At 39.7% G+C, this 17,746-nt stretch overlaps 1 protein-coding gene across 4 annotated transcripts in view; it reads left to right on the top strand.

Annotated features, from left to right (window-relative positions):
- The window catches only part of LNPK (lunapark, ER junction formation factor), a 78,967-nt gene extending 61,587 nt beyond the window's left edge, over nt 1–17,380 (top strand). For all 4 annotated transcript variants that reach the window (XM_083372188.1, XM_083372189.1, XM_083372191.1 and 1 more), the window contains 4 exons: nt 1,903–2,008; nt 3,369–3,439; nt 10,968–11,138; nt 16,425–17,380. In XM_083372188.1, the coding sequence (XP_083228314.1) occupies nt 1,903–2,008; nt 3,369–3,439; nt 10,968–11,138; nt 16,425–16,618 (542 nt within the window). In that variant the 3' untranslated portion in view covers nt 16,619–17,380. The remainder of the gene's footprint in view (nt 1–1,902; nt 2,009–3,368; nt 3,440–10,967; nt 11,139–16,424) is intronic.
- The last annotated feature ends 366 nt before the right edge of the window (nt 17,381–17,746 follow it).

The following is a 17,746-nucleotide window of genomic DNA, read 5'->3' as shown; positions in this document are numbered from 1 at the left end:
AGGAACCTGATTGAAGAAAGTCTACCAGTATTGCTCGGCTTGTCTGATAAGAAGAAACAACCATGTAATTTAAACAATATTTTTTTAAACATTGATTTTCATGGTCTTTTATCCAAAACCTTGTTTCTTCTCAAGACGTTTATGCACGACAAATTTCCATGCATTTTTCATTCAGAATTCATTGATAAACATTCATATACAGTCACTCTAAAGTTTGATTTTCTGGTTGACCAGTTGGGCAGTCTCTGGTCCATCCATCCGTCCTTCCATCTATCCAATTTATATTGTAGCTGCCCATTTGTCAAATGACGGTGGGGCCAACTAAGGTTAAAAATAGCTACAAAGGAAAATTGTAAAAATAATAGGACATTAAAAAAACCCTAAAAGATACTGCATTGAGGACCAGTCAGCTAACTCATAATTGCCACAGGCTTTTGCATCATCCTGGCCCAATCTCTAGTTTGAAAACCATTAAGCTTCCATTAAAAAAGTGTGTGTTGTATGTGTTAGGCCAGGGCTGGTAGTCCTTTGGGACAAGTAGTAAGGCAGATTGTACCCATAACAACAGTCCTTTAGAGAATAGCACCTCCTCCTACAAGGCATGGACAATAGCCATCATTCACCTCTCTAATAAGATGCTTGAGAAAACTCTTGATGACATTACAATTTGCTTATCATAGCACAACATGTTTGGTCAGTCCTCAACAGCTGAGCCATTCTGTGGAGCATAATGGTAACAATTGGAAATTAAGCCTCTTCCTTTCTGAATTACCTTATTACACATTTTAATGGTTAATTGTTGCTTGAATTTTTTCTTTTTTTTAAAAAAAAACTAGACTAGGCAGATCTTGATCTGATCCAATGTACGTAAGCACATTCTTGCTTTTTTTAAAAAAAATAAAAATAAAGAGATCAGCTGTACTTTAAGTATTAAGGTATTTGTTAATGAAACATTCATCAGTGAACTAGGCTTTCTGATTTAAAAAATCCCCCAGATAATAATCATCACTGGTTGGAGCGTGACACTGAAATGGAATTTGAAAGCAGGGATTTATAAACGTGCTGAAGTTGTTGTTTCTTAATATTAAAAATAATTACATTTTATTTGACTCAATCAACCCAAGTTCTTCAGGCTGGCTAGATGAGCTGCATATTAAAATCACTAAAACAGTAGAAAACTATAAATACCCTAGGGAGGGAAATAAGAATGTATAAAAGCTACTAGTCTTAATGTGGGCAGTTAAAATCAAAGTTATTTATTAAATCCTTAGGAGAAGAAAACGTTTTAGTCTGTCATTAAGATTTTCCTTGGGATAAAAGGGAATGGGGTATTCAAACACAGCATCCTTCTGGATAGGAGAGGGAGAGTGCTCTTTGCAGCCTTCTGGAGATCTTGTCAATGATTGCTGGACTATCTCCTGTGATAAAATTGGGGAGCAATTGTTACCTGGCAGTGATGCTAATGTATTGTATCTAGATAGGAATGGATGCCAAAGTAAAAGCATTCACCTGTGGCATGGTCAAAGTGGGTTGAAGTTCTCATGCGTAATTCAGTGCCTGGAGCGAGGTGCTTCCCCCCCCCCACACACACTATTCTGTTTTGCTGACAGAGCTAAAGTTGACTCCTTTCTCTCTAGCTTCTTTCTGTTCCAGGGCCTGTTTCCCATAATTAACAATAAGGAAGTGACTATAGGTCCATCTAGCCCAATATTGTTGGCACGAATTGTCTGCTGCTCTTTTAAGATCTTAAATTGGAGCCTTATCAGTTCTTCCTGGGAAGGCCAGTATAGTGGGATATAATGTAATTTCTAGAATACGTTTTCCTACCACGTGTCTCTCATATGGGCTGAAACATTTTTATTTCTAATGAAGTTTAGATTGAAAGCTACTTTTGTCTTTCAGGCCTTCACCCTCCAGGACCCCCGTTGGCAAGACCTATTCTTCCTCGAGAGAGGGGAGCATTAGATAGAATTGTTGAATATTTAGTTGGAGATGGTCCACAGAACAGGTAAAATGTTGCTCGTTGCAATAAGTGAATTTTATAGCTATGGCATGAAATGCTAGCAATTTCTTACCTTACTTTTTAGATAACATCAGAAATCTAGGTCTGCCTGCTCCAGCTGAGATGTCCCTGAGACATCTTCAACTCTTCAGTAAAATTCCTTGAATTCCCTCGCTATTATTGAGAATTCTGGGGATTGAGATCTAGATTGACAGAGAGCATCTAGATTGGTGCTGGGATTGACTGCACTCTGCTAAATAACATATTCTTGCTATGGCTTTTCTCCTCGGTTTTCTTGTCTCTTGCATAAATTAGGGAATGTAAAGAAAGTCATGTGGAATCGGGCTCTTACAGTGTCAATCCAGATACTGTACAGATGGTTCTCGCTTAACAAACAGTGGTTTAGTGATCGTTTGAACTTACAGTGGTGCTGAATGAGTGGCAGTTATAGCTGGTCCTGGTACTTGGGTCACTTCCATTGTCCCCCGCCGCTATGTATTTGTAATCCAGGCACCTGGCTTGTAATTATAATGTCACAACATTTCAGGGGTCCTATGTGCGTCATTTGCAACCTTTCTGGCTGATTTCCAGCAATGGTGAAACTAGCAGGAGGTCACAAATGGCAACCACGTGACGTTCTTGCTTAATGTCTCTCAGTGATTTGCATAATGATGACAACTGGAAGTGCCAGAATTAATATCGCTAAGCAGTGCAGTCACATAATGTTGTGCTTTATGACTTGCATTGCTTAGTGATGGAACTTCCATTTCCAGTTATCATGGTTAAGGGACGACTACCTGTATAGCTAGCCAGAAGTCAATGGTACTGAGTTCAACTAACTTTAATTTGATTGCAGCCATTGTGTATCTTTCTAATAACATAGCTAAATAATTTCAAAACAGTTATTTTATCCGAGAAAAATAGCCACAAATTGTAATAATCTGTAACTGATGAGGCCAGATATGTCAAGTATTGCTTAATATAAGCAGCTATTTGTAACCTTTACAAAAACTTATTTATTGCAGCATGAGTGTGAGAGTTCAAAACCAAATTGCAAATCCTAGACTAAAAATATTTAGATGATTCCTGTAATGTGCAATTATTGTATATTTATTTATATAAAAAAATCTACACAGCACCCTATTTTGATATCTGCACACACGAATTAAAGGCAGAGAATGGTGGAGGAGGGAATGGGCACTTAAGGTTCCTTCAGTTATTGTACTAAATATGTGGACATTATAGAATGGAGTACAGAGATCAGGTGCAAGTTAGAGGACACGTGGGGATAATCGTATTTCTGAATTTTAATGCTGTCTGATGTGAGACTACTTCAAGATAATTTTGGCTCTGATCCTTTCTTTAGATACGCCCTGATATGCCAGCAGTGTTTCTCACATAATGGGATGGCTTTGAAAGAAGAGTTTGAATATATTGGTAAGAACAAATCTATTTAGTCTGCTATTTCAGTTCTAACCAAGGTGCACTTAGGCTTATATTTACATATCATATTGGTTTTTCCTTTAGATTAAAAACTTCATTCTGTGATCTAAAAATTCTTGAAATTGTTATTTTTTTTCCAAAAAGCTTGAACAAAATTAGTTATTTACCATGCACATAAATATTTACCACGCTGTTTGGGGGAGTAGGAGTCAAATCTATCTGGAAAGCACCAGATTGGAGAAGGCAATTTTCTGGGATCTGCACAACAGGTATACAAACTGGCTATAGAAATGTAGTTATTTGTTCGTATTCTTTAAGACTATTTTGGTATAAATAATTCACTGAAATGTTTAAAGTTTTAGGCCCTTATTTTGCGAGAATTTAAAGAACAAAATTGCTGGAAAACACTAGAAATGAAGCAGGAGCAGACTCCAGGGGTATGCTTTTATTTTATGTTAGTAACATAAAGTAGGCACAGCCTTTGGTGAACAGAGGTGTTAATTTTGCTTCTTATCAGCAAACACAAATCAGCCTGCAAGTAATGCAGATTAAGGCTCTTTTCTTTTTTATGTGGATATACCCACCCATGTGCTCTTAGCTTTGTGAATATGCTCCAGACAATAATCAATACATTTATGATGTTCCTGAGTATCAAGATAACAGAATATTTTGTTGAAATACATTTTCATTCTCTGTGCCTGTATAGCCCAAATATTGACTGTGTATGCACAGACTTTTCCAACATTTCTTTTTCAGCTACATTGATGTAGGCTTATTAGTTTGTATCAGTTATACTCTGCATATAAATAACATATTAAATTTTATAGACTGACATTTGCCTGCTTGCCGTAACTCTTTGGTTTGGGATAAGCTGTATTTTTCCAGAAATATATAGTATAGTATTTTCCCAACTTTATTTAAAACCCCTCTTTAATTCATGAAATATTAACAGCAATGCTTGGAAACCAAAATGTAACATTTTGTAACATTTTATAAATATTCAGAATCCGTATGCATACTAAAAGATGTGTGAATCAACTTATTTTGTGTCCATGTCAATTTTCCTCACTTTTTAAAAAATGAAGTTTCAAATTGCCAACATATGCTGGATCATGGAGAAAGCTAGGGAGTTCCAGAAAAATATCTACTTCTGCTTCATTGACTATGCTAACGCCTTTGATTGTGTGGATCACAACAAACTGTGGCAAGTTCTTAAAGAGATGGGAGTACCAGACCATCTAATTTGTCTCTTGAGAAACCTATATGCGGGTCAAGAAGCAATAGTGAGAACTGGACATGGAACCACTTATTGGTTCAAAATTGGGAAAGGAGTCCAGCAAGGCTGTATACTGTCGCCCTGCCTATTTAACTTATATGCAGAGCACATCATGAGAAAAGCAGGGCTAGATGAATCAAAAGTTGGAATTAAGATTGCCGAGAGAAATATCAACAACCTAAGATAAGCAGATGATACCACTCTAATGGCAGAAAGTGAAGAGGCACTAAAGAGCCTCTTGTTGCGGGTGAAGAAGAGTGCAAAAGTTGGCTTGAAACTTAACATTAAGAAAACCAAGATCATGGCATCCGGCCCTCTCATTTTCTGGCAAATAGATGGGGGAGAAATGGAGGTAGTGACAGATTTTATTTTCCTGGGCTCCAAGATCACCGCAGACGGGGACTGCAGGCAAGAAATTAAAAGACGCTTGCTCCTGGGGAGGAAAGCCATGCAAATCTAGACAGCACACTAAAAAGCAGAGAGATCACCCTGCCAACAAAAGTGCGTATAGTCAAGGCTATGGTCTTCCCAGTTGCAATGTATGGCTGTGAAAGTTGGACCATAAGAAAGCTAAGCGCCAAAGAATTGAGGCCTTTGAACTATGGTGTTGGAGAAGACTCCTGCGAGTCCCTTGGACTGCAAGGCGATCAAACCGGTCAGTCCTAGAGGAGATCAACCCTGACTGCTCTTTAGAAGGCCAGATCCTGAAGTTGAAACTCAAATACTTTGGCCACCTAATGAGAAGGAAGGACTCACTGGAGAAGAGCCTAATGCTGGGAAAGGTTGAGGGCAAGAGAAGAAGGGGACGACAGAGAATGAGGTGCTTAGATGGCGTGCTTGGATGGCGTGAACTTAAATGGACTCCAGAAGATGGTAGAGGACAGGAAGGCCTGGAGGAACATTGTCCAAGGGATCGCGATGGGTCGGACACAACTTCACAACTAACAACAACAGCTACTTGTATGATTGAATTGATAATTTGTCCTAAAAGCATGTTGATAATCTGCATTTCTTAGAAAATAATGTATCTTTTTAACTTTTAAAAGTTATGAAGTTTCAAAAAGATTATAGTTAATACTGTATTTCCCTAAAGGCACTGATTATAATTTGTAGCATTATATATAAACTATATACAACTATCAAAAGGTGCTGTACTCTAAAAAACTATACAAAGTAGAAGTTACTAAATAATCCTAGTGTTATTGTGTAACATTATGGTATACCATCATCTTCATTATTATAAAATAGAATCTGAACAAAGAGATCCTCGGTATTGAATCTTCCATTAAACAATAACCCATATCTTATTAATCTGTTTAAAATATCAAATGGAAACAAGATAGATATTGTTCACATAAAGATGTTATGTCAGAGCGTGCACAGTTCTGTTGTGCGAGACAACCCAGGAGACAGTGCTTTGTAATAAAAGGTGATTTATCTACAATATAATACAGTTATACAAAAGCAACAATACATGTGCTAAGAGCAGAATCCAACAAACCTTGATTATAGCAGGAAAATAGAAGAGAGAGAGAAAAACAAGATACATACACGTGGTGAAACAGCAAACTCCCAATACACAGCAAGTACAGCAGGAAACGGACAAGAGAGAAAGACTCCAGCAAGGCCTTCCCTTTTATACTCAAAAAGCTCTTAAAGGGATACTAACTTCTGCTGAGTCATTCCTAGCATTGCACCATTCACCTCACATTATACAAGCTGGTCATCTTCTAAATCATTACCGTGCCATGTTAAGTTTTGATATTATTTTCATATTAACTATGTATATATTATACACACAGAGACACATTCTCATCTACCTTTCAATAACCATTTTCATCTGGGCGATACATTTTGTTATGTTCTTATCCACTAAAATGGATACTTTCATGTCATATAAATATTACATATATTTTGGTTTCCCCAAATATGTAATTTTTGAGGATAATTTTTAGCATGGAAATATTCTTAGATGGATACTTGCAGATTCCATTTACGTCCTGAATTCCTGCAGAACAGACTACTTGAAGAGAAGTCTGTTTCAGATGATTCCAACATGCCTAGTATAAATACCCCCCACGGACACTCAGATTTGAATCTCAACTCACTACAAAACTACAGAATGTGAACACATTACCTGTTGTTTGCAAGATCTGAATTTGCTCTTCTTTAGTCCAGAAGATAAAACAGATTACTTTGTTCTTCAGAAGACAACATTTCAAGCCATTAGAAATACCATATCCTTTGTTGACTGAAGCTTTTATGTGAACAATATAAATACAGCAGTAGACCTCAGTTGATGAAGAATGTTGACTTAATAAGTCAGCTTAAAATAACTTCATATCCGGATCTTTTAGTTACGAGTCTTTACTGTCTGATAGCTATAGCTCCCTCAGTACAGTAGATCCCATAATTCCCTTTCTACCACATCCAGTCCAAAGTTAAAATATAAAGATTGATCACTTCACTTGCCCTACAAAGTAGCTTTTATTCTTTAAGTCTTAAAATTTTCATGCTGTGGGGAAAACTCCTATTAAATAGATTGCTATCTCTCCCCCCTCCCCCCCCCAAGCTCAAAATACAGGCAGCCGTAATCGATATACATCTGGGAGGTAAGCAAGAAGCAGAATAGGGTTTTCTGAATGAAGCAGCAGCTATTTCTTGGGACAAAAAGCACCAGGCCTCTAATCAAGCCATTTTGTCCTCTTCATCATTACCCCTCTGTCATCAAGATGGCTTCTTCTGCTTATTTACCATTCCTATTTTACTCTTTTCCTCTATTTGCAGAGCTTTAAAAGGAAGAGAAGCATAACTTTTAATTTTAAAGATAGATCAGTTAAATTCTAACTGCTTACCTATTTCTTCCCTCTGTTGGGACTGCAGCCAATGACTAGCAGAGAATACTGATAAAAGAATCTTTACTAAGTCAATATTTCCGTAGATAGATGGCTTATTAAAGCAGGGGCCTCCAGACATACAGCTGTGCTCATTTTCTCAGCAGAAGCATGTTTAAAACTAGGTAAATGTGGCCCCAACTTCAGAATGGAGATAAAAAGCTGCTTTAAGTTTCCTTTGTCCTTCTATTCATTCATGGAATGATACCCTTCAGTTGGGCCCAATTGGAAAGTGTTGGGCAAGCGTTATTGAACCAAGATAACTCAAATGGGATAACTTACAGAATGCTGGAACCCATGACTCCGATGGAAAAGAAACTTGGGAAAGTTGTGGCTGCATCAGTGCCGTCTCAGCTTCTGGCTCCTCTTCCCAGAAGCCTGTAGGTTGCATGGTGCAAGGTAAGAGGAGAGGGCAGTACGCTTCCCCTCGGTTCCCACCTCCCTCTGGTCACTGCAGGCAAATGGAGGGTGGCACACTCTGACAGGCAAATTGGCTACTTTGGAACTGAGGAGGAAATTTGAAATCTCTTAATGGTGGTGGGCAGTGAGGGAAGGATAAGGGAGTGGCTCAAATGCCTGATGGTGAAGTAGGACTAGCTGGAGAAGGCCAGCAGTTGACAGTTGAACCCTCTTCCTCCATGGAGGGTGGGGGCTTTAGGGACAGGTCGAGATGGGGACTTGGGGGGGGGGCGGGAGCGCGCGTGCAGTTTTCCTCATAGTCCCCGGCTCCCTTTGTTTCTCCTCCACCCAGTAAAGTGGCAGGCAGTTCTTCAGTTCAGCCGAGGAGGAGGGAAAGTGATTTCTGATGTTCCTTGCCAGCTTCCCACAAGCAGAGTCAATGGGAAAGCCAGGAGTGAGTCAAAGGTTTCTCTTGCCCCTACTGGTATTCCCAATTGGTTGTTGGCAAGGCCCGATAGGGTGAGCGGTGATTGACTGCTTTGAAATTGAGACTGAAATTTGAAAACGTTTATGGTGGTGGGTGGCAAGGGAAGGATGAGGGAGTGACCTGTATGCCTACTTGCAAGTAGGGCTATTTGGAGACCATCGGCATTTACCGGGTGAGCTCTCTTCCTCATCAGTGAGGAAGCCAGCAGAAAGTTGGAAGTTGATCCCTCTCCATTCCCTTTGCTTTTGCAACACCCACGATCATTTTGTTTCTCTGCTTAGGTAAGGAGATATCTTTGAAAGGAGATCCAGTGGGTTATGTGTAGTGTAGTGCCCTATAATCCTTCCCAGACTGGAGTGAAAACTCCAGTTTTCTGAATTCCAGAATTATCCACTGAGGAACTATTCAGCAACTAAAGCCTACTGCTTTTAGTTTAGTTCAGTTTTTAGTAAAGAGTGCTCGATCGAGAAGGGGAATATAATGCGGGGGGAAAAAATCCACACGTAAAACGAGTATCAAAAGTAAAAGATTTTTTAAGAATATGCTACAGCCAATTTTATGTCTGGAAGAAGCCGTTTCGGCTGCAGAGAGATTTCATTTGGTTTTTCCTATTAGGGTTTGAGGATTTGAAAATAGACATGAAACAAGTGATAATAGGAAATCACTGATTTCTAAGACTAGGAAAAGCTTTTTTATACTAAAGGCCTTTATTTATTTGCCTGCTTGTTCAATTTCTATACTTGTCAAGAGCCAGGAAAATCAGGAGATCCAGACAGTTCAAATGGATATAGAGATTTATTGCAAGCTTAAGCTCTCTACAAGAATCCGAACTATTAACAGCCAAGGGAAATTAGCAGGAGATAAGAGTAGAAGGAATTCAAGGTGGGCTGGACTTAAATCTCTTCTGAGCACAAAGGGACAACTCATGACTGATGGTGTTTGACCCTTCACTCGGGCTCAGCCAGGTCATCTCCTATAACTATTTCTAGTAAAAGGTAAAGGTTCCCCCGCACATGCGTGCTAGTCGTTTCCAACTCTAGGGGCCGGTGCTCATCTCCATTTCAAAGCCGAAGAGCCAGCGCTTGTCCGAGGACGTCTCCGTGGTCATGTGGCCGGCATGACTAGACGCCAAAGGCGCACGGAACACTGTTACCTTCCCACCGTAGTGGTCCCTATTTTTCTACTTGCATTTTTACATGCTTTCGAACTGCTAGGTTGGCAGAAGCTGGGACGAGTAACAGGCGCTCACTCTGCTAGGCGGCACTCGGGATTCGACCTGCCAAACTGCCGACCTAGCATACAGAACTATAAAAACATTCACCTTCAGCAAAACCCAGTGCCCAGTAGCTTCTTTTTCTGGATATTAAACATTAAAAACTCTGCAGGAATGTTCTGTTTTAGCTGTCCTCTAGAAACATGTTATTGAGGTGCCATTTAGATTGCGGGATGTCAGCTGTTCCAGGCAATTGCGGGCAAAAGTAGAGGCATCCTTCCACAAACTCTTCGTTACAACAAATCCTGATATGAATAGAAGCTAACTATGGTATGATGTGAAATACAGCAACTTTTTATAAATTTGAATACATACAGTAACTATTTATATGCAGTTGTTTGCAGATTCAAAATAAGAAAATAGTAACTATATTAATTGTAAATGGATTAAGTTTTAATTAATGAATTATACTGCACAATAAAAAGATACTTGAGTTGTTAGGCATACAGTTGGCTAACAGTGGATAAATTTAAACTGAAAACAAGTTTCAGCAAGATAGCAATCTAAAACATACCTCTAAATCAGGGGTCTTCAGACTTGGCCCTTTTATGACTGGCTGAGGAATTCTGGGAGTTGAAGTCCACAAGCCATAAAAGGGCCAAGTTTGAAGACCCCTGCTCTAAATCAACCATGAAGTACTTACAGAAAGTAAAGATACTGAACTCACCTTTGCAGTAGTACCAGAGGTTTGAATCTGTATGAACATCTCAAAGCATTTTTGGCATCCCTATTTAGGTTGAACAAGACAGACAAGCTGATATGCCTGAAATGGGAGGAGCTGCAGATACCCTATTCTCAAGCTGAAAAGGTTTTACATGCTAAAGCCGGCCCTCTGAATTGGACTTGGAAGCTGAATGATAACTAACGCAGTGCCTGCAAAATCATTCCTATCGGTATTGGTGGTGCTCATTGCCAGTAGACATTGCCAGTAGGTGCTCCATTCTGCACTTTCTGGGTAGTCTTCAAAAACAGCCGAATGCATTGCAGTAGTCAGTTGGAAAGGTAAATGGGGCCAGAGGTGACTGATAACAGGGTCATGATGCTCCAGGAAGGGCTTTTAAACCGGTACACTAACCAAAACTCGTGTTCCCAAGAGTAACATTGAAGAATAAAAATAAATGACAACAGGTGTAAACAAGAGCCCTGATGTTCGCTGAGCTCATTGGAGATGCCTTTATTTATCTTTTGTGCAGCCTTTCGGTGTGCCTACTGTTTTTTCCTGAATCCTGCAAGAAAAACCAGACCACAAGCTCCACGGCCTCCGGATTTCAACGTTGAAAAGAAGCCAGCTGCTGCGATGGAGAGCAGGACTGAAGCTCTGCAGTTGGAGGAGGAAAAGTTACAAGAGACTGAAACGGAAGAAGGTATGTAGATAGAAAATCTCAGTTATTCAGTGAAAATAGAACCAGTGTAGTTTGGTCAAATGATTTGAGGGATTTGCATTTTTCTTGCAAAGATAACAGTGGGAAGATTGCCAATATATATTGTATGATAACACACACACACACACACATAGCTAAAGACAGGCCAAGTGGATACTGCAGAGAAATCTGTTTATATATTGATTTCTTTTAAGAATGCTATCTTGGATCATTGGATAATATATGTAGTCTTGTTTATTCCTTACAATTTAGAATTAGAGTTCATGGTTGGGGGTGGGTGGGTGATGTTACAAAGCAAAGAGCAGCCACAGGAACATCCCAAGCCTTTTTCGAAATTTTCAGAATAGTTTCTCTTTGCTAACTGATATTTTATCCTGAAATTTGTTTTTTAATATAAATCTTAGGTTCTCCTGTTAATTACTTACCAGTGTTAAGAATTGTATTCACTAATTAAAGAGATTTGGGTCATCATGTGGTTAAATCTCATAGTTTTGGGTACATCATCAGGTTGAGGTGAAGGTCGAGCTTTTATTCTAAATGGAAAGGTTGAAATATTAGTTTTGATATTTCCCCCGGGGATAGAAAATCTAGTAAAACAGACTTGCTTAAAAATAGGGAACTCAGAGAGAGGTTGTCAAACTTAATTTACCAAAGTTCCTTTAAAGAGTTTTTATAAGTTTGAAATGTAGTAGGGCTCTTGTGTTCAGCTAACAGGAAAAGGAAGCATTATAAAAATATAACTGTTGATTTTTTCTTTGAAAAGCACAACCTGAGATGAAGGGAAGTAATATGCAGAACACTGTTGTGAGGCTTTAGGCAGAAGAGTCTCTTCAGAATATGCTGAAAAACATAATTGGTGGTGATTGGAAGAAATAGTGATGATGGCCAAAAATACTTCTGTAACCTTTTACAATGCTGGTTGATATTTTTGTACATAGCACAAACAAGCAATTTTTCGAATTTGTAAGTTAACTTACAACACATAGGAAGAGCCCTTTTAGATGAAATTGAAGAGCACATGACACACGAGCATGGAATAAAGGAAACACTCCTTTCTTGCTGTTAATTTTTCAGTGAGTAATGTTCAGCAGCAGGTTTAATTTGGCCATAATACTAAGCTATAATAGGCATATTTGGTGTGTTTTTTTTTTAAAAAAAAGCCTAGTCTGATAAGGAAACTAATCTAAAGAACATAATGATTTCTTTCAGGGCAAGAAAGCATACTTTGAAAACGTGATTTACAAATTCTTGTTTATGAATCCCGACTTGCAATATTTCTGCTCAGAAGTAATCCTCATTTGTTTTTGTGCTCTTCTCAGAGTAGGGGGTCAGTAGAAGAGATGAAGGAAAAAGAAACCAGGAATTGGCAAAAAAGTCCAGTGATTATTCTTCAAGTTTGTCTTTGACTTCTTGGGGGAACCATCATTAAAACAAATCCTGGGTTAGCTTGATAGCTATGAAAGCAGCCATAGACTGCTTTTGAAAATAAAGTTCGTATTTAACTCTAATGGTCAATAACCGTATACATAGTTTTGTTTGGTGACTTTTCCAAGTTGTTTGGGTTCTTCTGCTCATGTTCACTGCAAACACAAAAATGTTTTTATGTTAAGTCACTCATCTAGAACATTGTTACTGTTCTTTTGTACCTGAAATCTTCTGTAGAAAAGAGTATACTGAAATATGCCAGTGTGATCCCATTTTTTAAAAAAGAATTGTTAAGAGAAATCAGAGGGCAATTACGTTAACAATTGTCGTAGACGAAACAGTTGAAAGTATCACAGCATTATTAGAGAGCAAACATACATGAATGAGATGAGCCTTGCCGAAAAGCAACTAGCATGGCTTCTGCAAACATAGATCTTGGGAACATTCTATATTTTTTCAAGGGAGTCAGAAAGTAGGCAAAGAAGATTTCCCTCGAAGTTACTCTGTATTTCAATTTTCAATATGCTTTTAACAAATCCCTCACTAAAGACTTTTCAGCAAATCAAGCATGCGTGGACTGTGCTCTCGTGGATTGTCAGTTGGATTGAAAATAGGAAACAGTGCAGAAAGAAATAGACATTTCTCACACTGGCAAGTTGAACAAAGTGGGGTTCTCCAGGAAATGTATTTGTACATAAATGATCTGGAGTTTGGTCTGAGCCTGAAAAGAGGTTGTGTTTCGTGATGATCTGAAGCTGTTCAGGGTGGATGGTGAAATCAATAAGGGATTGTGAAGAACTCCAAAAGAAATTTTCCATATATTTTTTTCCAAAGTGGCAAATGTGGTTTAACTTAAGTGTATGTAAAACACCACATATTGATACAAGATATTTAGAGTCCGGATCTATGTTATTAGGGTGGGAGCTGGCAGTCACTAACCAAGAAGGGGTGGTATTTTGGAGGGCAGCTCAATGAAAATGCTTTAAACTGCTGAAAATTGCAGATGTTATAAAGAAGGCAAATTACACACCGGGTGTCATTAGAGAGGGAATTGTACTGGCTTAAAGCCCTTGCCCAAATCTGTGGTGAGACCACAATTAGAGTATTGGGTGCAGTTCTGGCGATAGCATCTTTTTAAAAAATGGTATTTTAGAATTAGAAGAAGTGCAAGAAAGACCGAACAGAATGATTCCTCATAAGATACTCTAGTTTAGAGCAGAAGCCCCAACCTTTTGGGCACCAGGGACCGGTTCTGTGGAGAGAGGTTTTTCAGTGGACGGGAGTGGGGTTGGTTTCACATACTGCCTGCATCTGGTGGGTGGGGCTTTGCTTGTCTGTGTGTACCAGTTTCTGGCATGCTGCAGATGGGTGCCTGTCCATGTACCGAGGGTTGGGGACCCCTGGCTTAGAGTCTTCAGCTTGGAATGAAATAGGGTAAAAGAAGGCTTACCAGAGGTTCTGTACTCTGTATGTAAAATCCTGCATGGCATGGATAGGATGTGCTTCTCCCTCTTTACAATATTGGAATTCAAGTTTACCTATAGTAATGATGGCCATTGAATAATCAGAGGCAAAACTTTTCCATGCAACATGTTATTAAACAGGAATTCCCTGCCAGTTGTAGAGACTGCAGTCTGGATGCTTTGAAAAGGAGCTAGATGGATTTGTAGGCAGGCTGTGACTGGCTACTGCTATTGATGGCTGTTGAATCAGAGGCAACATGCCTTGATAATGCTGATTCATGGAAAGCAACAGTGAAAGGGGTTATTGCCCCCACCACCCTCCATTACCGATAAGCTTCTCCAACACATCGGTTGGGCTAGGATGGGTCTCTGCCCTCCTGAACTAGTGCAGACATTATTTTGCCCACCAAACTAATAAACCTTCCCGTTTTCTGAGTTCCTCTTGCTAATTCTTCAGTGACTATAATTACTAACCCGTGAAGGAATGTGGCCTGTGTATGTTCGGTGCAGGGAACAGCTAATCAGCATAATTTATCCAGCTCTGCTCAGGAAGACAAGGAGTCTGAAGGACTCTTAAAGAGAAGACAAATACTCCATAGGCAGCTAAAAGCAGCAATAGTGTATGCCAGCCGGCTTGGCAACTGCTTTTCTTTTAATGACTGTTGTCATTACGGCCGCGCGAGTTGTGATGGGGGCTTCCCGATACTCCCATGTAACACCTCTACTCCGCGAGCTGCATTGGCTTCCGGTTGCCCTTCGGGTGAGATTCTATATTATTTTTATATTGTATTTTATGCTGCCCTGTAAACCGCCCTGAGTCCTTCGGGAATAGGGCGGTATAGAAATTTAATTAAATAAATAAAATAAATAAATTACATTTAAGGACACTAAAAAGATTTCTGTCCTTTGATTTTAGCTTTTTTAAACACCCCTGCAGTCCCTCCCCCCCTTAAGCCTCAGTTACAGTATCACCAACACAATGATATTGTGGGCCGTAAATGACACTTAAAACTTCCCTCCGCTTTGAAAAAGACTTTTCTAAGTTTGCTTCCCCAGTGTGGAGGGAGAAGACCCTTGATAGTCACGTACTTTAGGCTGCTTGGTTTTAACATTCAGTTTTTATGTTCTGATGATGTCCAGTCTAGGTTGATAGTGTGATTGTTATTGATGTTTTTCATTTAGTACTGTGTATAGGTAGTCCTTGAATTGTGACAGTAATTAGGACCAGAATTTCCATCACTAAGTGATGAGGTCATAAAGCACGATGTCACTTGACTACATCACTTAGCAATGGCAAGCCTGGCGGCTGTTGCCATTGTTACCAGAATGCCACCAATTTGTTAGGCTAGGACTCACTTTGATCCAAGCCACAGCCAGCTTCACCCTTCCAAACCCCAAGTCTCTGTAAGGGAAGGGATTTTTTTCTCTTCAACTCCCCCTCCGTCTTTCTCCCACCAACCCCCTCTCATTTCTACCCTTTTGGCCCTCTTGCATTCTGCTGCCTTTGTTGGCCTTGCTGCCCCAGCTGGCCTTCACTGTTTTCCTGATGAGCTCCTGGCCTGGCCCTATGCGGCGCTGGTCTTCTTCCCAAGGCTGCTCATACCCGTCGTCCAAACAGTATGTGCCATTCTTGTGGTGCCTTTGAAAGCTTCTCAGCCCTTTTGAAGCACCATGAAACTGGTCTATGTGCTTTGGAGAACAATGGATATAGCCTTCTCTTGAGATTTTGAAGGCCTAAGAAGTCTTCCAAAGCGTTGGGAGGATAGCCCAAACAGCCTTGAGAAGAAGGCCTGGTCAGCCAGCAGTTGCTTTGCATAGCACCTGTCCGGTCGTGCCTTCTTAGAGGAATACTGTGAAAGTCAGCTGGGTGTGGCAGGGCCTGCAGAGCACACTTCACGCGTGTGGTGCTAGGGCAGAAGTAGAGGCCCTGAGACAATGATGACTGGCTGAAACTGCTGAAGGCCTTGGGATTTTACCTCAGCCCCAGCACCACCATCAAGGAGTACCAGAAATGCTGAAAGGGCAGGGATGGGGGAGATAGGTGCGTGGGTGGGGAGTTGAAGTGCCCTTGTGTTCTGGTCATAAGTGTGGTAGGACTGACAAGTGCCCAAATTTTGACCACGGGTGCGGGGGGGCGGGGCTCTGCAATGGCTGCAACTTTGGAGACCAAGATAAGTACCATTTTTTTCAGCACTGCTGTAACTTCGAATGATTGCTGAATGAATGGCTGTAACCCGAGGACTTCCTGTAGTGTATTATAGGTATTGCCCATTATGCTGTAAGCTTCTTGGAGTTGTATAATTAAAAGTGGCATAGAGAGGCACTTGCAATGAATATATCACTAAAAACAGTTTGTATAATTGAAATGTGTGTCTCATAGGACCTTCAGAAGAAGCTCCCCCATTGACAGAGACAGACCAGGAAAATAAGGAGGCTTTAACAGTCAAACAAGGTGATGATGACATGGTTGAATCTGCGGAGGGAGAGCAACCGGCAAAGGAAACGGAAACACCGCCTGCAACTTCCCTCCCTCCTCCAAGTGACCAAAGAGAAGAAACTTCCGAGGGAGAATAAGTGCCTCATTGTTTTAGCTATGTGTATTTTTTTTTTAGATGTTACTTTTTTCAAGGACTGATTCTGAGCTTAGACTGCCACTCCATGAATGTTAAAAGCTGTGCAGATTATATTGCAATAATATGTTTGAGAGTTGACGGTGAATTAAAGCATTTAGGTCTGGGCTAGTTAGTTGAAGTCTAACTCAAACACTGATGAGTTGTTTTTTTCTTTTTGCGTACTTACAAAGAAATGTAAACATGCTTAAATGGGTATTTTCCATAAAGTGATCTGAACTATAGTATTATTTGGCCTTTGAGCGAAGAGTGCTGTAAATGACTAAAAGGATGTGTAAGTTTTGCTTTAATAAATTAGGAATATTTTTCCTGAAAATATTTTATCTTTTAAAATGAACTAGATCAATTTAAATATCCAGATGTTTACAGGAGAAAAGGTGCTTGGATAATTACTGTACCAAAAGCAGTACATTTGTGTCATTGAAACTTAAAACCTTGCTGCCGCTCTTCATAATTTTTCCTTGAAAGAATGCAGTTAAAGAGGGCAGACTAGAACATGGCGTGCCCTGTTGGGAGGCTCTGGGCACAGCAGATGAGCTGAAGATAGCATGTGAAATAGAAAGCCTAGTTTGTGTTTACATGAAGTGTAGGAATTTCAGCACTTGATTGTACTTGAATACCGAGCATTATTTATACTTGTACAATAATGATGATAAGTGTATTTTGTGTATTTTGTTAAGAGCAAATAAAGACTATATAGCATCAAGGGCTTCTTGGAAGCGTATTCTTCTAATTGACTTAAACTGGGTCTCTTAATGCAATCATGTTATTACACGTTTATTCTTAAATGTAAAACTACTATATGAAAATGTTATTTACTTAATTTCTTCAAGGTCAAAAGAATTCCATATTACCTCACAATACCCCCTTGTTTGCCACCCATAGGTTATGCTCAGTTACCATCTAAACCAGAATGAATATGAACAATTATCTGTGAAGATGCCCGCAATTTAATTTGCCGTTTTTGCACACGGTTTGCCCCACCCACATTTTTAAAAAGGACTGGATAATTATTCAAATCAGGGTCAGCAGGAAATAATCTGTGAACAATGTACCGTAAGTGCTGAGAAGA

The sequence above is a fragment of the Vipera ursinii genome, assembly GCF_947247035.1.
Source record: "Vipera ursinii genome assembly, chromosome: 1".
NCBI lineage: Eukaryota > Metazoa > Chordata > Lepidosauria > Squamata > Viperidae > Vipera > Vipera ursinii.
Note: the sequence above shows the minus strand (reverse complement) of the source record. Positions and strands in the feature narration are given on the sequence as shown.